The following is a 21,542-nucleotide window of genomic DNA, read 5'->3' on the forward strand; positions in this document are numbered from 1 at the left end:
TTAGAGTCTGAGAACTCTTTATTAAGGGCTTGTGTGGACATAGAGACTCTGGTCTATCAAAGGAGAAATTAAATGCTGGTGGAAAAGATCCTGGAGCAGAGTTAACATAAGTGGAGTGAACTGTGTTTAATCTGAGAGCAGGCTGATAATGGGAAATATACAGATTTAGGTAAACCTGGAAAACATCTTAGGCTTCTTCCTGATGCCCCCTTATTGAAATAAATGCTGCGGTAATCACTCAGACACTGCAGTGTCCTTATTGTAAAATGTGGTAGTTTGCACCATGACTGTAGGATGCTGTACTGTTATTTATTTATTTATTTATTTATTTGTGTAAGGGCAAGAAGCCTACTGGGTTTGCAAAACTGGGCTGGAACAAACTTTCAAGAAAATGTTAGTATTTCCTGTTTGAATATGTTGCAGTATCCTTCAATAATCATCCCAAAGACATTATTATTAACTGGAGTATTCTGGGTGATTACCAGAAAATAGAGCAGCTGGCTGTTTTAGCTCATGCTGAAAACTCTGTAAGTACAATCTTTCTCATTGGATTTTGAAATTTCCATTCCCAGCCCAGAAAATAAGCAGGACGTTATCAGTGTGATTGTGGAATGACAAAGTTCTGTTATTTTGTGCTATGAATTCTCAAGTATGGTGATTTTTGTTGTCTATTTTAAAAATATGGCTTCTAGTTACCATGTGTCAGTATAATATCATGTGGAATATCCCTTTTGTTACTCAGGGATGTAGGTGCCACGATGAGGCGCACAAAACTCAGATAGTCATCACTTCTGATTTGGAGCTGATTCTGTAAGAAGCTCCAGCCCCTTGGCATTACTCATGAGGTGCTATTCAGGAGAAGCAAAGGGGCTGAACACTGCCCACAAATCTTCAGCAGAGGATTCCCCCATTGGAGAGAAAATCTCTGTTGGTGCAAGTGTACCAGTTCCTGTCCCTTCTCTCCTCATGGTAGGAGGAGTATTGGGAGTGGGCTATGTTAAACTGATACTTAACTAGTATAGGGTCTGCATCAACGGAACAAGGTGGAGTGCCCTGTTTTTATGCAAATATCCATAAGCAGTGGTAAGGGGGAAAGAACATGTAGGACTATGTAGAACTGTCTCTAAATCCAATGTGATTTCAGTATTTACATTGTGATAAATTACGCATGTAATGAGTATGGGGAATAAACATAAAGAACTCAGACTATAAGTACATAAGCTAAATTTAATTGGCATCATAGAGACTTGATGGGATAAGTCTTGTGACTGTAATATTGGTATAGACATGTGCAGCTTGTTCAGGAAGACGAGGCAGGCTAAAAATTGAGTTGTTGCATTGGACATCAAGAATTTATCCACTTGTTCTGAGGTCCAGGAGGAGCTGAAGAGGCAGACCAGTTGAAAGTCCCTGGGTAAAAATAAAAGGGGCAAAAAAACAGTAGGGATGTCCTGGTAAGTGTCTAGTATAAAACATGAAATCAGGAAAAGGAGGTGGATGAGGCATTTCTAGAACAAATAACAGAAATATCCAAAACAAAAGAAATAGAAGTCACAAGGAGCTTTAACCACCTAGACATCTATTGGAAAAATAATATGGGAAAACACAAAATATCCAGTAAGGTTTTGGAATTGTTGGGGACAACTGTTCATTTCAGAAGATGGAGGAAGTAACCAGGGCAGTCATTTTAGACTTGTTTCTGACCAAGACAGAGGAATTGGTAGCAAATCAGAAGGTGGAAGACAAGTTGGGTGAAAGTGACCATGAAATGATAGATTTCATGATTCTAACGAAAAGAAGGCATAAAAGCACCAGAAATTTGGAAAATGTACTTCAAAAAATGCGCACTTCAACAAACTCAGAGGACTGGTAGAGGTAAGGTCTGATAGGAAGAACATCTAAGGGAAAAGGGAAATCAGGAAAGTTGACTGTTTCTCAAGGCCACAATGTTAAAGGCACAATTGCAAACTGTCTTGATGTGAAGGCAAGACAGGAAGAATAGTAAGTGGCCAATATGGCAGCATGAGGAGCTCTTTAGTAGCCTCCAAATCAAAAAGGAACCCTACAAAAAGTGGACGTGTGGATGAACTATGAAAGAGGAGCACAAAAGAGGAGCACAAGCATGTCGGGACAAAACCAGAAAGGGTAAGGCACAAAGTGAGCTACATCTAGCCAGGGATATAAAGGGCAATAATTAGTGGTTCTAGAAATATATTAGGAGATGAGAAAGACAAAGAAAATGTGGGTCCTCTAATTAGAGGGGAAGGAGAGCTAATAACTGATGACATCAAGATGGCTGAGATTTAATGCCTGTTTCCTTCAGTCTTCACTAAAAAGGTTAATGGTGACCAAATATTCAACACAATTTAATATTAACAAAGGAATACAAGACACAATGGGGAAAGAACAGGTTAAAGGATGTTTAGATAATGTAGAAGTATTCAAGTTGGAAAGGCCTGATAAAATTCATCCTTGGGTACTTAAGGAATTAGTTGAAACAATCGCAGAACCATTAGCAATTATCTTTGAGAACTCATGGAGGATTGATGAGGTCCCAGAAGACAGGAGAAGAGCAAACATAGTATCTATCTTTAAAAAGGGGAACAAAGAGGACCCAGGGAATTATAGCAGGGAATTATCTGATACCTGGGAAGATACTGGAACAAATTATTGAACAATCAATTTGTAGAGGATAATAGTGTTATAAGGAATAGCCTGCAACAATTTATCAAAAATAAATCATTCCAAGTGTACCTAATTTTCTTCTTTGACAGGATTACTGGCCGTGGATAGCGGGAAGCAGTAAACAAAACATTTCTTGATTTTATTAAGACTTTAGATGCAGTCCCACCGTGACATTCTCATGAGAAAATTAGGGAAATGTGGTCTAGATGAAACTGCTGTAAGGTGCACAGCTGGTTGAAAGGCCATATTCAAAGAGTTATTATCAGTAGTTCACTGTCATACTGAGAGGGTGTGTCTAGTGGGGTCCCGCAGAGGTCAGGCTTGGGTCCAGTACTATTCAATATTTTCATTAATGACTTGGATAATGGAGTGGAGAATATGCTTGGATGGATTGCAAGCACTTTGGAGGACAGGATTAGAATTCAAAATGACCTTAACAAATTGGAGAATTGATCTAAAATCAACAAGATGAAATTCAATACAACTAAGTGCAAGGTACTGTGCTTAGGAAGGAAAAATCAAATGCACAGCTGCAAAGCCGTGAATAAATAGCTAGGTGGTAGTACCACTGAAAGGGTCCTAGGGGCTCTCGTGGGTTGCAAATGGGAAATGAGTCAATAACGTGATGCAGTTGTGAAACTAGCTAATATAATTCTGGGGTGTATTAACCAGAGTGTCATATGTAAAACACATGAGGTAATTGTCCCATTCGACTTAGCACTGATGGGGCATCAGCTGGAGTACTGTGTCCAACTCTGGGCACCACACTTTAGGCAAGATATGGATAAATTGGGGAGAGTCCAGAGGAAAGCAACAAAAATGATGAATGGTTTAGAAACCCTGACCTGTGAGGAAAGGTTTAAAAAGCTGGGCATGTGTTCTCTTGAGAAAAGAAAACTGAGGGTAGACCTGAGAACAGTCTTCAGATCTGTGAAGGGCTCTTATAAAGCGGATGGTGATCAATTGTTCTCTGTGTCCACTGAAAGTAGGACAAGAAGTAATCTGCAGCAAGGGAGATTTAAGTTAGATATTAGGAAAAGCTCCTTAATTATAAGGGTAGTTAAACTCTGGAATAGGCTTCCAAGGGAGGTTGTGAAATCTCCATCAATGGAGGTTTTTAAGAACAGGTTGGACAAACACCTGTCAGAGATGATCTAAGTCCTGCCTCAATGCTTGGGACTGAAGTTGATGACCTTTTGACATCCCTTCCAGCCCTACATTTCTGTGATTCTATGTATATACAGGTGAGCTGAATGGCACAGTTTCGATTTCTCCATGGAACATTCCAAACTAAAATCAATCAGAAATGATGAAGAAGGTTCCAATTACAACCTTTTCAGTGTTTACAGTGGCCAGATTGAATGAACCCCAAAATACATGCAGAGGGCCAATATTCTCATTCATTAAAAAGAAAAATGATTATTCAGTATTGTGTCTGATGATGAACAGAAACAGACAGCACCCAGAAGAGAGGAAAAACTGGAGTAACAAAGGGATGCATGACAATTTGCAATTAAAATTTCTCTTTACATGTATCTTAATCTGTCTTCTTGCTTCATGATGTATATAATTAAATTACCACCAATTGATTCCACCTAAAACATGTTATTTTGGAAGAAATAAGACTATTAGTTGCTATGGCAACCCAATTAAGCCAGTTTTACACCTCTTATCTTAATTGCTGTATTAATTGAGAAGAGAAAATAAATTTAATACTTGTCCTTTTCTTGCCATTTTAAATTTCAATAAAATATAAATTGCACACAAAATATTATTTAAATTTGTCACCATGGACTGGTGATTAGAAAAAGAAATTAAATTGCTGAAAACAATATTTAAGACGGATGCATATGTCAGTAGCAACTTGATATGCTGACAGAGCTTTGCTCTTCTGAAATATAATTACTCAAAAATATGATCTGCTTAGAATATTGGAATGAATAAAGGATTATAACTTTTATGGGCTGTTTATTTCCATATATCATGAAAGAATATATCTGTGTACCAGAGAAATGTAACAAAAAAACAAAAAATGAATTCTTGTTCATTGAGACCTTGGGAGCTATTCTTTGCAAAATGACAGAGGATTGCATTTATGGGCCAGATTTTCCAGTGTGGCCAGATTTGATACCTTTATTTGTGAAGAGTTGCTTCTCAGAAAGTCCTCTTGGCTTCAGTGGGTTATTTGTAGATATGAGCCCGCATATGGCAATAACAGAATTTGCCCGTGAACTGGATTCGTGCCTGCAGATCAGGTAGGTCAGTGCCAAACCACCTGACCTGCACACATTTCTTGTTTAGAGAAACAGCTTGCAGAGAATCTCTTGTTCGTATTGTGCAGGGTTTAGCCGAATATTGATGAGAGAGGCTGGTAAAGAATTTTGCAACAAGAGGAAAGTTAGAATGTTTGCCGTAAACTTTCAAAGTCATTTAGTCCTACAGCAGGTTTTCAAATGTTATTTTCAAAAACAGAATTTGCAGTATCCTCTTTTCAGAGAGAATGTGCTACTTAGCCCATCCAAAGGTTACACTGTGTGACTGCCTGGCTCACACCGAACACTTCTGGGACCTTTGAAGTGTTTCTTTCATTCTTCTGTTCTCTTCCCTTCTTGAAAATATTAAGTGCAACAAGAGGAATATATTAAAGCAATCCAGGGAGCTTATATTGTGGTGCTTGTAAGCCCTTCCAAAACCCTCCCTTTCAGGCAAAGTGGAAGCTAAGAATACACAAGTGAGTTGGTGAAAAGTCCAAGTCAAAGCCCAAAGTCAAAGAGCCCAACTCAGGCTTATCTTGTACTCTTGGGGTATGTCTATACTACCTGCCGGATCAGCAGGCAGCGATAGATCCAGCGGGGGTTGATTTATCGCGTCTAGTCAATTTATTGCATCTAATCAACCGCCGAGTGCTCTCCCGTGGACTCCAGTACTCCATCGGAGCGAGAGGCGCAGGTAGAGTCGACAGGGGAGCGTCAGCAGTCAACTCACTGTAGTGAACACACTGTGGTGAGTAGATATAAGTAGGTCAACTTCAGCTATGTTATTCACATAGCTGAAGTTGCATAACTTAGATCGATCTTCCCTTCCCCACTCCCCAGTGTAGACCATGCCTGAGTTACTTGGGTGTAAATCCAAGTAACCCTACTGCCTTCAGTTACGCTGGTATAACTGAGATAAGAATCTCATCCATAGGTGTTTAAAGAGGTATACTTCAGCTTTTAGTAACTTTATTCGTGACAGGGTGATGGAAAGTTAATTGTCTTGAGAATTATTGACTTCAAAATCACTACAGTTTTTACTGCTTACATGTGAAGAATGTTAATTCTTACTATTATAAGTGAACAAACACTTGGGGATGTACAAAACTTTGGTTTTACATCAGTACAACTGTTGACTTAAGTAGAATTATAGCTGCATTAAATTAGTGCAACCGAGTCCAGAATTTGGCCTTGTGTTGACAGTTTAATGCAAACTATGGGTGAAAAAGACTTTTTAAAGGAAGTGATAGAAATACTCTAATTTCTGAGAAAGAAATCATTGTTGGTGAAACTTAAATGAGTGGCTGAGTATTAAGCCTGTTGGCTTGAAAGAAAATCTGTGTTTAAAGGCCAGATTCTGCCCTCAGATGCATGTTAATAGCTCTCACTGATTGCAATAGGAGGAGAGAATTTTGTCCTAAGAATTAAATGGCTTTGTAATTTCTGCATGGTGGCACAAAAGGACATAGCTAATGGATTCACTTGATAGGCCTGTAAACATAATGCAATCAAAAGAAATAACTTCACAAGTCTTTCTACCATTTGTAATGTCAGTGTGATGTGAGACTCTTTCTGCTCTGTTGTTCCTGATATGGTTCTGGCTTCAGGCAACACTATGGCTTAGAGACCTGTATAATAGTCAGATCCTCCAAAGTGGCTGAAGTTTCTTTGGGAATGTCATAAACATACAGCTAAGAGAAGCCTAGAATTCCTCCTTACCTGTAAGGGGTTAAGAAGCTCAAATAACGTGGTTGGCACCTGACCAACAGGACCAATGGGGAAAGAAGATACTTTCAAATCTTGGGAAGGGGGAAGGTTTTGTTTGTGCTCTTTGTTTTGTGTGGGGGTTCTCTCTTGGGACTGAGAGGGGCCAGACAGAAATCCTTCTTCTCCAACTCATCCCAATCCCAGTCTCCAATATTGCAACCAGTATAGGTAAAACAGTTTATCTTTTGTTTTGCTTGTGAATTTTCCCTGTGCTAGGAGGGAGGTTTATTCCTTTTTTCTGTAACTTTAAGGTTTTCCCCAGAGGGGAATCCTCTGTGTTTTGAGTCTGAATACCCTGTAAAGTATTTTCCATTCTGATTTTACAGAGATGATCTTTACCTTTCTTTCTTTTTAATAAAATCCTTCTTTTAAGAACCTGACTGATTTTTCCATTGTTCCAAGACACAGGGTTTTGGGTCTTTAATCATTTTGTAACCAGTTGGTTAGGATACTATTCTCAAGCCTGCCCAGGAAAGGGGGTGTAAGGGCTTGGGGGGGGATTGCTGGGGGAAGAGGAACTCCAAGTGGTCCTTTTCCCTGGTTCTTTGTGAAATCACTTGGTGGTGGCAGCATTACTTAAACCCAAGGTACAAGGGAGAATTTGTGCCTGGGGAGTTTTTAACCTAAGCTGGTAGAAATAAGCTTTCATGGGTCTTTCATGCAGGTCCCCACATCTGTACCCTATATGGATTGCAATATTGGAGACTTGGATTGGGATGGGTTGGAGAAGATGGATTTCTGTCTGGCCCCTCTCAGTCCCAAGAGAGAACCCCCACACACAAAGCAAAGAGCACAAACAAAACCTTTCCCCTTCCCAAGATTTGAAAGTATCTTCTTTCCCCATTGGTCCTGTTGGTCAGGTGCCAACCAGGCTATTTGACCTTCTTAACCCCTTACAGGTAAGGAGGAATTCTAGGCTACCCTTAGCTGTACGTTTATGACAGTGAATTTGATAAGCAGTTCCAGAGCACAGGTCTGAGATGGGCTTGAAATATAATTCAGCAGTAAAGTTCTCTTTTATTCTAATTGTCACTGATAAATTGTTTTTGAAGGGACTTAGAAAAATGTTCCATACCTATAATGACAAAAATGTAGACTATAAAACGTATGTCTCTAATAATGAAGATTTTATATATTTGGTGCTTTAATATCACAAGTTTTTAAATCTAAGCAAAAATATGCAGTCTCATTAATTAACTTGTCTCCCAGTCTTAACATTTTCTGATTTGTGTGTCTCGTATTTTCCTCTTAAATTGATTATGTCTTGTTTATCTGTTCTTTGTTCCTCAGCTATCCCACTAAACAAATTATATTATTTACAGCTGCATCCAACTTTCAAAGCCTATGGTAACATGGTCAAATACCTTTTGCATTGTACCGATGTCTTCACCACACAACTTGCTCCTCTCATGTGATATCAAGTATTGATAAATATACATATCTCCCTTTTATTTAATTTTTTAAATCTTTCCACTTTTAATTCCCAATACTATTGTCTAACATATAGACTCTCTGGGCCATATCCTGTATATCAATCGCACTGATGGTTACACCACTTGGGATCTGGCCCAATGCCCATACAGCATGACATAAAATGTATTTAGTTTCTTTCTTTCTTTCTATTTTTCCCCCATTGGTTTTCAGAAATACAAAAAATAATGTTTGTGTTTGATTCACTTTGTTAACTGAGCAAAGGTTCTTATTTTGTCCAAACTGGTTTGGTTAGTTTAGTAAAGTGCTTTGAAATCCTCTAGTTAAAAACATTGTGTAAATGCCTAATTCCAAACAAGAAAAAGTGCATTTAAATTGCATTCAAAGTGTGTTAAAAACTGTCAAAACTCAGCAAGGTCAAAGTTAAGCTGACAATATCAAATTAGCAAAGAACACATTCTCAGCCATAACTTTGAATTTCCTGGCTTTTGTCTCATTTGGTTACACTGGAGCTGAGTAAATATTGGAATTTCCAAACTATGGGATATTCTGAAATTTCAACATTTGTTTTCATCCCGAATTGGGACAAAAAATGAAATATTTTAATTTTTCTTGGAGTAAAAAGTTCTGAAAAAAATTGATTCTGAAGTGTTTCATTTCAAGTCTGTACAAGATTAAGCTGGATTTTCCTATAGTGGTACATTGCCTCATGGGATTTGTAGTTCGGGTACCTGAGGCTCCCATTCTCCCATTTGGGCCAGGATCCCTGTCTGAGCTATATCTCCCATGATGCACTACAAACAAGTGACTCTCATGATGAACCATGCCACCTGGTGAAAGGGGAGACTGTGTTCCTCATGGGAGATTTAGTCCAGCCAGAGAGCCCAGCCTATAAGAGATGCAAGTTGAACTTCACGCTTACTCCAACTTTGCGTTAAGTTTAAATTTCAAATTTGTTTATTTACAAAGCTCTGGATATGCTTGTGAAACTTTGGCAGACATACTCGGGGGTTATTTGCACATCTGGAAACTTTTCTCTGCAGCTCTCAGCTGCCTTGGGCTTGTCCCAGGGCTTATCAATTGATGGGGAAGGGATGCCTGAAAGAAAGAGAGTAAAGTATTATGAAGTATTTTAATGGGAAAGTCTTCGTGCAATCAAGTCTTTATAGGTTCTGTCATACCTGCAGGGTTGGTCCACCTCCAGCCATTGGTGCAAACACTTTCAGAGACCTAAAAACTACAGGCTTAGCACAGACACACAGTAGTATGTTCCTTGGGGTTTCTTTTAGTCTCTGCTTGAAACAAACCCCAAAATTCAAAACAAACTCAGACAATGTCACAAGGTTTGAAGTTGAAACTATAAGAAACAGAATTTCACATGCTTATGTAACCCTCTGGTAATGGCAGCCATTACACTTAGTATATAGAACCATAAATCAGCCCTAGCTCTCATACAGACATAGGGGTCCAGATGCTCAAAGATGTCTAAATATCTTCGAGGGTCTGGGCTAGAGTTCCTTAGGGAATTAGGTATTTCACTCTCGTTGACTTTGGGTATGTCTACACTATGGAAAAAGGTCAAATTTATAGAAGTCGGTTTTTTAGAAATCGGTTTTATATATTCGAGTGTGTGTGTCCCCACAGAAAATGCTCTAAGTGCATTAAGTGCATTAACTCGGCGGAGCGCTTCCACAGTACCGAGGCTAGAGTCAACTTCCAGAGCGTTGCACTGTGGGTAGCTATCCCACAGTTCCCGCAGTCTCCGCTGCCAATTGGAATTCTGGGTTGAGATCCCAATGCCTGATGGGGCTAAAACATTGTCGCGGGTGGTTCTGGGTACATATCGTCAGGCCCCCGTTCCCTCCCTCCCTCCATGAAAGCAAGGGCAGACAATCGTTTTGCACCTTTTTTCCTGAGTTACCTGTGCAGACGCCATACCACGGCAAGCATGGAGCCCGCTCAGGTAACCGTCACCCTATGTCTCCTGGGTGCTGGCAGACGCGGTACGGCATTGCTACACAGTAGCAGCAACCCCTTGCCTTGTGGTAGCAGACGGTACAGTACGACTGGTAGCCGTCATCGTCATGTCCGAGGTGCTCCTGGCCACGTCGGCTGGGAGCGCCTGGGCAGACATGGGCGCAGGGACTAAATTTGGAGTGACTTGACCAGGTCATTCTCTTTAGTCCTGCAGTCAGTCCTATTGAACCGTCTTATGGTAAGCGGGCAGGCGATACGGACTGCTAGCAGTCGTACTGTACCATCTTCTGCCAGGCAGGCAAGAGATGAGGATTGCTAGTAGTCGTATTGTACCATCTTCTGCCAGGCAGGCAAGAGATGAGGATGGCTAGCAGTCGTACTGTACCATCTTCTGCCGAGCAGCCATGAGATGTGGATTGCATGCAGTCCTTCTGCACCGTCTGCTGCCAGCCAAAGATGTAAAAGATAGATGGAGTGGGTCAAAACAAGAAATAGACCAGATTTGTTTTGTACTCATTTGCCTCCTACCCTGTCTAGGGGACTCATTCCTCTAGGTCACACTGCAGTCACTCACAGAGAAGGTGCAGCGAGGTAAATCTAGCCATGTATCAAACAGAGGCCAGGCTAACCTCCTTGTTCCAATAAGAACGATAACTTAGGTGCACCATTTCTTATTGGAACCCTCCGTGAAGTCCTGCCTGAAATACTCCTTGATGTACAGGCACCCCCTTTGTTGATTTTAGCTCCCTGAAGCCAACCCTGTAAGCCGTGTCGTCAGTCGCCCCTCCCTCCGTCAGAGCAACGGCAGACAATCGTTCCGCGCCTTTTTTCTGTGCGAACGCCATACCAAGGCAAGCATGGAGGCCGCTCAGCTCACTTTGGCAATTAGGAGCACATTAAACACCACACGCATTATCCAGCAGTATATGCAGCACCAGAACCTGGCAAAGCGATACCGGGCGAGGAGGCGACGTCAGCGCGGTCACGTGAGTGATCAGGACATGGACACAGATTTCTCTGAAAGCATGGGCCCTGCCAATGCATGCATCATGGTGCTAATGGGGCAGGTTCATGCTGTGGAACGCCGATTCTGGGCTCGGGAAACAAGCACAGACTGGTGGGACCGCATAGTGTTGCAGGTCTGGGACGATTCCCAGTGGCTGCAAAACTTTCGCATGCGTAAGGGCACTTTCATGGAACTTTGTGACTTGCTTTCCCCTGCCCTGAGGCGCATGAATACCAAGATGAGAGCAGCCCTCACAGTTGAGAAGCGAGTGGCGATAGCCCTGTGGAAGCTTGCAACGCCAGACAGCTACCGGTCAGTTGGGAATCAATTTGGAGTGGGCAAATCTACTGTGGGGGCTGCTGTGATGCAAGTAGCCCACGCAATCAAAGATCTGCTGATATCAAGGGTACTGACCCTGGGAAATGTGCAGGTCATAGTGGATGGCTTTGCTGCAATGGGATTCCCAACTGTGGTGGGGCTATAGACGGAACCCATATCCCTATCTTGGCACCGGAGCACCAAGCCGCCGAGTACATAAACCGCAAGGGGTACTTTTCGATAGTGCTGCAAGCTCTGGTGGATCACAAGGGACGTTTCACCAACATCAACGTGGGATGGCCGGGAAAGGTGCATGATGCTCGCATCTTCAGGAACTCTGGTCTGTTTCAAAAGCTGCAGGAAGGGACTTTATTCCCAGACCAGAAAATAACTGTTGGGGATGTTGAAATGCCTATATGTATCCTTGGGGACCCAGCCTACCCCTTAATGCCATGTCTCATGAAGCCGTACACAGGCAGCCTGGACAGTAGTCAGGAGCTGTTCAACTACAGGCTGAGCAAGTGCAGAATGGTGGTAGAATGTGCATTTGGACGTTTAAAGGCGCGCTGGCGCAGTTTACTGACTCGCTTAGACCTCAGCCAACCCAATATTCCCACTGTTATTACTGCTTGCTGTGTGCTCCACAATATCTGTGAGAGTAAGAGGGAGACGTTTATGGCAGGGTGGGAGGTTGAGGCAAATCGCCTGGCTGCTGGTTACGCGCAGCCAGACACCAGGGCGGTTAGAAGAGCACAGGTGGGCGCAGTACGCATCAGAGAAGCTTTGAAAACCAGTTTCATGACTGGCCAGGCTACGGTGTGAAAGTTCTGTTTGTTTCTCCTTGATGAAACCCCCCGCCCCTTGGTTCACTCTACTTCCCTGTAAGCTAACCACCCGCCCCTCCTCCCTTCAATCACCGCTTGCAGAGACAATAAAGTCATTGTTGCTTCACATTCATGCATTCTTTATTCATTCATCACACAAATAGGGGGATGACTACCAAGGTAGCCAAGGAGGGGTGGTGGAGGAGGGAAGGAAAATGCCACAGAGCACTTTAAGCACAGCACTTTAAAAGTTTACAACTTTAAAATTTATTGAATGACAGCCTTCTTTTTTTTGGGCAATCCTCTGTGGTGGAGTGGCTGGTTGGCCGGAGGCCCCCCCCACCACGTTCTTGAGCGTCTGGGTGTGGAGGCTATGGAACTTGGGGAGGAGGGCGGTTGGTTACAGAGGGGCTGCAGTGGCAGTCTGTGCTCCAGCTGCCTTTGCTGCAGCTCAACCATACACTGGAGCATAATGGTTTGGTCCTGCAGCAGCCTCAGCATTGAATCCTGCCTCCTCTCATCACGCTGCCGCCACATTTGAGCTTCAGCCCTGTCTTCAGCCCGCCACTTACTCTCTTCAGCCCGTCACTTACTCTCTTCAGCCCGCCACCTCTCCTCCCGGTCATTTTGTGCTTTCGTGCAATCTGACATTATTTGCCTCCACGCATTCGTCTGTGCTCTGTCAGTGTGTGAGGACAGCATGAGCTCGGAGAACATTTCATCGCGAGTGCGTTTTTTTTTCTTTCTAAGCTTCACTAGCCTCTGGGAAGGAGAAGATCCTGTGATCATTGAAACGCATGCAGCTGGTGGAGAAAAAAAAAGGGACAGCGGTATTTAAAAAGACACATTTTATAAAACAGTGGCTACACTCTTTCAGGGTAAACCTTGCTGTTAACATTACATACATAGCACATGTGCTTTCGTTACAAGGTTGCATTTTGCCTCCTCCCACCGCTTGACTACCCCCTCAACCATCCCCCCTCCCTGTGGCTAACAGCGGGGAACATTTCTGTTTAGCCACAGGCAAACAGCCCAGCAGGAATGGGCTCCTCTGAGTGTCCCCTGAAGAAAAGCACTCTATTTCAACCAGGTGACCATGAATTATATCTCACTCTCCTGAGGATAACACAGAGAGATAAAGAACGGATGTTGTTTGAATGCCAGCAAACATACACTGCAATGCTTTGTTCTACAATGATTCCCGAGTACGTGTTACTGGCCTGGAGTGGTAAAGTGTCCTACCATGAAGGACGCAATAAGGCTGCCCTCCCCAGAAACCTTTTGCAAAGGCTTTAGGACTACATCTAGGAGAACCGCAAATGCCAGGGCAAAGTAATCCTTTCACATGCTTGCTTTTAAACCATGTATAGTATTTTAAAAGGTACACTCACCAGAGGTCCCTTCTCCGCCTGCTGGGTCCAGGAGGCAGCCTTGGGTGGGTTCGGGGGGTACTGGCTCCAGGTCCAGGGTGAGAAACAGTTCCTGGCTGTCGGGAAAACCGGTTTCTCCGCTTGCTTGCTGTGAGATATCTACAACCTCCTCCTCATCATCATCTTCTTCGTCCCCAAAACCTGCTTCCGTATTGCCTCCATCTCCATTGAAGGAGTCAAACAACATGGCTGGGGTAGTGGTGGCTGAACCCCCTAAAATGGCATACAGCTCATCATAGAAGCGGCATGTTTGGGGCTCTGACCCAGAGCGGCCGTTCGCCTCTCTGGTTTTCTGGTAGGCTTGCCTCAGCTCCTTCAGTTTCACGCGGCACTGCTTCGGGTCCCTGTTATGGCCTCTATCCTTCATGCCCTGGGAGATTTTCACAAAGGTTTTGGCATTTTGAAAACTGGAACGGAGTTCTGATAGCACGGATTCCTCTCCCCAAACAGCGATCAGATCCCATACCTCCTGTTCGGTCCATGCTGGAGCTCTTTTGCGATTCTGGGACTCCATCATAGTCACCTGTGCTGATGAGCTCTGCATGGTCACCTGCAGCTTGCCACGCTGGCCAAACAGGAAATGAGATTCAAAAGTTCGCGGTTCTTTTCCTGTCTACCTGGCCAGTGCATCTGAGTTGAGAGTGCTGTCCAGAGCGGTCATAATGGAGCACTCTGGGATAGCTCCCGGAGGCCAATACCATTGAATTGTGTCCACAGTACCCCAAATTCGAGCCGGCAACGTCGATTTAAGCGCTAATCCACTTGTCAGGGGTGGAGTAAGGAAATTGATTTTAAGAGCCCTTTAAGTCGAAATAAAGGGCTTCATTGTGTGGACGGGTGCAGGTTTACATCGATTTAACGCTGCTAAATTCGACCTAAAGTCCTAGTGTAGACCAGGGCTTTAAGTGGGAGATGGGCTTCTAACTGTCTTAGGCACTTTTGAAAATCCCATATAGTGTGCTTAGGTCCCAGACTTAGGCTTTGTTGTTGTTTTTTTAAAGTGAATAAGCGTGAGGATAACAGAATCCAAATCCAAATCAGAGTCAAAATGTTTTTATTCATTTTTATGACATTTCAAGCAAACATCTGCACTTACTGATCTGAGCATAGCCCTGCCATGCTGGAAGCCCAGAAACAGCAGCATTGCATTTCTGCACGAGAACCAGAGAACGCAAACAACAAGAAACTGAAACTGTCTTGCTGGCTTCACACCAAATGAACCCAAGTAAAATAAAGGCAGAAGTGTGAAAAAATACCCTGGAATTTTAAAATCCTTTTGGTTTATTGATAGTAAAGGAATTTTATTTTGTGATAAGATTTCTATTCTGTCAGTATCCCTTTAAATGATTCCATGAAAAGAATAGAATCTCATCGTGGGATAATGATCCCCTCCAGCTACGTAAATACTGAAGCCAAGCCAAAACATTTGTCTTCCAAGCAGGGGACGCTGATCATGTGACAATGGTGCATTACAATAACATCATTCTAATTAGAGAAAATTGTTTATGTAGATTTATTATTTTTGATGGATGTTGGCACAGTTGAGTGACGGTTGCTGACAATATCGTTATTTATTCCCTGCTGCCATCACAATGGTTTTGTGAGCTGAGCTATTGTGTACTTCAGCCAATCAGAGACCAGGTTTTCCCTAAAATAACTTTTTAAAAAATACTCTGCATTCCTATTAATACATTGGTCAGCCATCCAGCAATCTGAAGATAGTGGCTGGGCGTGAATGTGCCATTTTATATATGACCTGATATTAAAAATGTCTTCCCATTCTATGTCCATAATTTTGTATCAGGCATACCTGATGTCTGGTAGGTATCCAACTACTTGACTGGCTTTAAAATGGGAAACCAGATTCCAAATTCATGCCTACATGTTTAAAACCTAAACTCTTATTTGCTGAGTTTTAACCTAAAAGGTTTCTGTAGCTGAATATAACTTTTTTTAAAAATCAGCTTTAGACTAGAAGCACTAAAATGATACTGCATGGTATTAAGTTAGAATACAGTAGCAAGATAGAGCAAAAAACAGGTCCAAAAAACATGTTCCCTGACTGTTCATTTTCAAATCACTTATTTTCGCTAAGAATACCTTTTTACACTATTTGCTTATTGTAATGGCCCCTTTCATTGTAGGCTCTCAGGCAGGGGGCCTAGTCATACATTATATTATCTACCTCCTCAAGGTATGATACATAACTACCCAACCTATTCCATTTCCTGACTGGTGCATCTCACAACAGCAGTAGCTATTGCCTCAGTGACACCTGCTGTCAGAATGTTCTAATGTAAACTAATATTAGGATATGAAGACATTATTGGTTCTAACGTACATCGTACACTTCCCATTGCTGCATGATCTGATATTCGCCTAAACCTTTATATTATTACCAATGAAGGGTCCAGTCCCACAAACCTTACTCAATTTGGATAATCTTTAGTCTCATTGAAGATCACTCATGAGGGCTTCAAGATTTGGCCTTATAATAGTAATGTCCCTATCTGATAGCTATTCTCTTCACTTTCATAAACAATTAAACTAACTTTTGTAGCCCGATCCACAAATTCTTACACACAGTAGTAGCCATTACTTATGGAATAGTGCCATTACGTTCAGTTATATAGCTAGCGTGATTCAGAGCAGGATTGTCCAAAAATCTCTGTGGTCAACAGCTCCCAATCAGGCACCTAAAGGTTCAAAGCTTTCAGCACCCAGTGGGACAAGCTACTTCATTGAGGTGCCTAAATGGAAGCTGAGTTTTTCAAATCTTGCCCCACGGTTTGTAGGACTGTCCTTTTATAATCTGTTTAATGCATTAATTCTTCCTCTAGCTACAACATTTTACAATATAGATTGAGGGAAGGCTTATTTTAGAATTAAAATATGCAAGTGAGAGACTTTTAGTTCAAATTCATTGCCAAATAAAGATCATGGGGTTTTGAATGTTTCTTATTTCCAAGGCATAATAGTATCAAATTTATAAAATTTATAAAAATTCCAATGGATGTGTTGTAGCCATTTTACTTTGACTTGCTTTTTGTTGCATTTTTATGGCATGCTTGTTAACAAGCTTCAATTTATGACCTTGACATTTGCCTATTCTTCTTTCGAAAGTCTTTATAAATCAACAAAACATTTTGTCACAGTAGTTACAAGTAAAACAGTCTGAGAATAAATCATTGAAATGGACAGAAGCAATTTTCTTTTTCTCTTTTTGTGTGTATTGTTGATTGGTCCATAAGCCATAGGAAGAAAGTGAAGAACTAGCAAAGCGGAGCAAATGTAGCCATATCTGCATTCAACAATTAACAGTATAGTCATAATGCTGTTGGGTTCTTAATTTCAAAAAGAAGATTTTAATATTACTGACTTCAGAGGAAGATAAGCAGGGCAATGCACAAGACATTATCAGTCCAGTGTGGAAATAATGCATTCAAAATTAAAGACAGCAGTTTAATTAAGTGCATGAAAGCCTGACTTTTACGATCATCTTTCAAATACTCAAATGTCTTTTCATCCATTCTGCCATATGACTTTACTTAATAATATATCAAGAACAAAAAATGTATTGGAATATTTCTGCAAATTCAATTAGTCCAATAAAAAGTGAAAAATAATTTCTTTTTAATTAAAAAGAACTCAGCCCTAACCCTCATCATGACAAAAAGAGTGAGGAAAAGCAACCGAAGGGAACTATGAAAATTCTGCCTTTGTTATGCATGTATGTGTCTGAAACAGATGAAGTGTCACTATTAGTAACATTTGTCATTATAACGACTAATCACATTATGTTACAGTTACAGTTCTGTCAGATCCAGACCATGGGGTGAATACTTTCTTCCTTAGAATGCAGTGTCACAATCTATCAGTGATTCCCAAGTTCATTGAGTTATTGTATGCAGATTAATTATACATTAGAGTACCACTTTTCCTGCTGAACCACACTAGCAGTTCAGAGGCTAAACATACCCCCTTGCTTCCTTTTTATATTCAGAGAGTTCTGAGATGAATGGACTTTAGGAATCTCAGATTTTTGCTACTAAGGGGATGGTAGATTTATGATATGAATAAGAAAACCTGGCTCTCAAGAAGTGTTTCCTTTAGATTGGGAAATTATTATTAGGTATAACAGCCTATGAAAGAAGAGATGTACTTTTAAAAACCTTTGTGGCCAGCTATCATGGAGAACTGGATGGCAAAAGCTATCATGGAGATACTGAACTTTTAACCAGGACAGTAAGTCTCTGGTTCAGCTTTGGCACACAATCAGTAGTGACTGAAACATATTATCATCTGTCAGCTTTTCATTGACCTCTGTAAAATGAGGTGGTTGGCTCAGTCCTGATCCCTGTGAGCAGATGTCTACATTTCAAACGCTTCCATCACCATAGGTGGTACATCAGTCACAGAATAGAGGCTAAAGCTTGTACTGGTGGTATGTTGAATAAACAACACTGTCACCCCTAAAGTTGATTCCTCTAGGTCAAGGCTCATGCAGATAATTTGTGGAAGTTTGAACTGCCATTGCTCATTCTGTACATCTCTGGACAAATAAAAGAGCTCATTCTCACAAACTCTCAATCTGGCAGATTTAAGCTCCACTAAATTAACCAAAGTCGTCCAGTAACCAGGGTTTCAGGAGACCTCGGTGCTATTCCCACCTTAAGCACTGACCTATTGTGTGACCTTGGGCAGATTACTTTTCTATGACTCCATTTCTCCTCTCATTCTTTAAGGGTCGTGTTTATTTAGAGTCTACTCTCTCTGGGGCAGGGACTATCTCTTACTGTGTGTTTGTAAAAAGAAAAGGAGGACTTGTGGCACCTTAGAGACTAACCAATTTATTTAAGCATAAGCTTTCATGAGCTACAGCTCACTTTGCGTACAGCAAGCTGCTCCCTAGACTTAGACTTGGACTCTAATATAATTTTGACCCCACTTTGTACTACACAGAGTCGTCCTGAACAGAGGTTTGCTTAGATTTACTCTCTTTACTGTAGAGAATCACACTTACTGGATTTTGGAAAATATAGTGTCTAAATCAAAACTTTGCAAAAGTAACCCTTGAGTTTAAAAAAAAATGGCAAAGGTCATCCTGTGATGGTAAGCAGTGGGCACTGTGTCAATGACGCTGATCTCCTTTTGTGAGCATCCAGGGGTGCCTGTTAGAGGCTAGCGTGCATTACGAAAGTTCAAGCTTATAAATACTTGCTTGTTTGTCACATAGGCAACCCTCCTGCATCCGGCACGGGAACTTTACAGATAACTCTGGAAGATGTCAATGACAATGCCCCTACCATTTATCCAACATTGGCAAAAGTCTGTGATGACGCAAAAGATCTCAGGGTTGTGATCTTGGGGGCATCGGATAAGGACCTTCACCCTAACACGGATCCATTCAAGTTTGAACTGAATAAACAGTCTGGCCCAGATAAAGTGTGGAAAATCGCCAAGATCAACAGTAAGTCTTTTAATTTGTTTTTCTTATACCTTCATTCTTTCGGACTGTCTCTCCCTCTCCCTAACTGCCCTTCTGAACCTTCTTCCTATAAGTTCTATCTGAGATCAAGGAGCATAATAATGTGATAGGTGTACTATCACTCATGTACTCCTATGCGCTTTGGATGATTAGAACAGATCACTTATGAGTAGATTGTGCCTTTAAGGCCTGATCCAAAGCCCAGAATGACAAACTGCAGTGACTCTTAATGCACAACCCATTGTGATGGGTGGCATGGGGCCATTCCTTTTCCCTCCTGCCCATCTCCACCCCGGTGGGGAGCACTCTGAGCCCAATTGCCTTGGGGTCAGTACACCATAAGAGGTTTCGGCATACTCCCCCGCATACCAATGAGCAATTCCTTTGGCTACTGCTTAGGACATACAGAGCCATGGACCTGCCTACTGTCTACTTCCCCATAGCTTCTTTCTAGAAAATCAGTTAAGTAGGATGAGGGAATCCCCCCATTGACCTCCCTGTGTGCTCCTCTGAGCTCCTTAAGTGCTATTATTTTAGGTAGTAGGCCTTCATGGTTACAGACTAGCTGCTCCTCTGACCCCTTCTCTGGCCTGTCTGAATGAAGCTCAGCAGGTGGTAGGCTTTGTGCCCTTATCTTTCCAGGGTGGAATCCCGCAATTCTCCCACTCTTACACCAAGTCTCAGCCTTACCTCCAGCAGGTCCCAACGGGCTTGGATACCTGTGGTTCCGCCCTTCGGGAGCCTGTGGTCAGTGGTTAATATAGCTGGAACAAAGTGTAACATAAGAGAAAAAGGATTTTAAAACAATAAGAGGTCTACATGTATGTCTGTCTTACCCAAGGCTTACCATCCCCCTGGGAGAAGGCCTAGCTTCTTCAGATCTCCTAGCGGGTTGTCTGTGGCTATCTGTTCTCCAGGAACAGCTCCCTGACAACTGCCCCTACCTCTCAACTGCCTTTTAAAATCCTTTTGGACTATTGGCTTCCAGCACTGACAAAACAAGTCCTGTAACTTGGGTGGAGCCTGCAAACAGTATCTTCACAACTAATGGTTCAGTCATTGTCTCTTCATGCCTGCTGATGTGTTATCAGGTTGTTTATCTGGAGCCGTTGTGTGGTCTTCCTGCTTGCTTCCTAACAGCCTTGCTATTAAAACTCAACCAACATATGCTTACAGGAAACATCCCAATGATTCAATATAGCCATACAGTAACTGTGCCACAAACCAGGTCACATAGAGTACTGATAAGTTACAACAGCCCCACATCCTGTTTCAGCCGGACAAATCATAGTTTTAAACTAAATAAACTCTTGAAAATCCATTTTTTTTATGGGATTGCAGAAAGAGCCGGGGGAAATTACATTCCTGCCAAAGAGGAAGAATTCCTATGACCGAGTTGTTGATTGAATACCATTTTGTAATCAGTTATATATAGGCTTGGAAGAATTCCATTTCTATTTTTTTAGAATTTTGACTGATAATGTCATGTTTAGTTTTAAGCACTTTTTTTTACTTTTATCTATTTAAATGTTCACAGTTCCACAAAATTAAGGGGCAGGGGGTGTCAGACAAAGGTTATTTAATGACAATAGATGTTGAGATTAGAAAAGTAAATAAAGCTTTTTATAATAGTTAAAACACATCACCTGTCAAAATGTAAAAAGTAAATATCCTTATATTAAACTCATAAATTCTCAAGAAGCACTTTCTTACTGCGCCTATCTGTGAATTTTGATTACTGTTGATGGAAATAATTTTTTGTGGGTTTGAGAATTGGACGTTTACCAACAAATCCTTCCAGCCTAGTTATGTAGAGTGCTCTCATTTCCCCCTAGATTTTCATGTGGCATGTGTGGTGTGGCATACTGGTGCCTTTTTATTCCCACATCTCTCCCCCCCCCTTCCCTCCCCCCCCTCCCCCCCCCCGTGGCTGCCTAATTGTTACCTCCTTATTCTTTGCAGACACTCATGCCCAGGTCAGCCTGCTTCAAAACCTGAAGAAGGCCAATTACAACATCCCAATCTTGGTGACAGATTCCGGAAAACCACCTCTGACTAACAATACCGAACTGAAAGTACAAGTGTGTTCCTGCAAGAAATCCAAAATGGACTGCAGTGCAGCCGATGCCCTTCATATCAGCATGATCCTAATCCTTCTCTTTTCACTCTTCAGTTTATTTTGTAAGTTTTCCTAAACTCCAAGTAGTAACAGTGAAGCATTATTTATCTAAGTTCTTGGAAGTGAATCTTTTGTGTTTCTTCATAAGAAAACCTACCCACGGGAGCAGAAGTTAATTTGTATAGTGATCTAAAAGTCCACAGTGTGACATCTGAATATTTTGAGAAAATATCTATGTGAAT

At 41.7% G+C, this 21,542-nt stretch overlaps 1 protein-coding gene across 1 annotated transcript in view; it reads left to right on the forward strand.

Moving 5' to 3' along the window:
• The window catches only part of CDH13 (cadherin 13), a 797,859-nt gene that overhangs the window by 751,280 nt on the left and 25,037 nt on the right, over positions 1 to 21,542 (forward strand). Inside the window, exons 12-13 of the mRNA XM_084644551.1 lie at positions 18,930 to 19,163; positions 21,144 to 21,362. Of these exons, the coding sequence (XP_084500677.1) occupies positions 18,930 to 19,163; positions 21,144 to 21,362 (453 nt within the window). The remainder of the gene's footprint in view (positions 1 to 18,929; positions 19,164 to 21,143; positions 21,363 to 21,542) is intronic.

This window comes from Lepidochelys olivacea, assembly GCF_965140295.1.
Source record: "Lepidochelys olivacea isolate rLepOli2 genome assembly, chromosome: 12".
Taxonomy (NCBI): domain Eukaryota; kingdom Metazoa; phylum Chordata; order Testudines; family Cheloniidae; genus Lepidochelys; species Lepidochelys olivacea.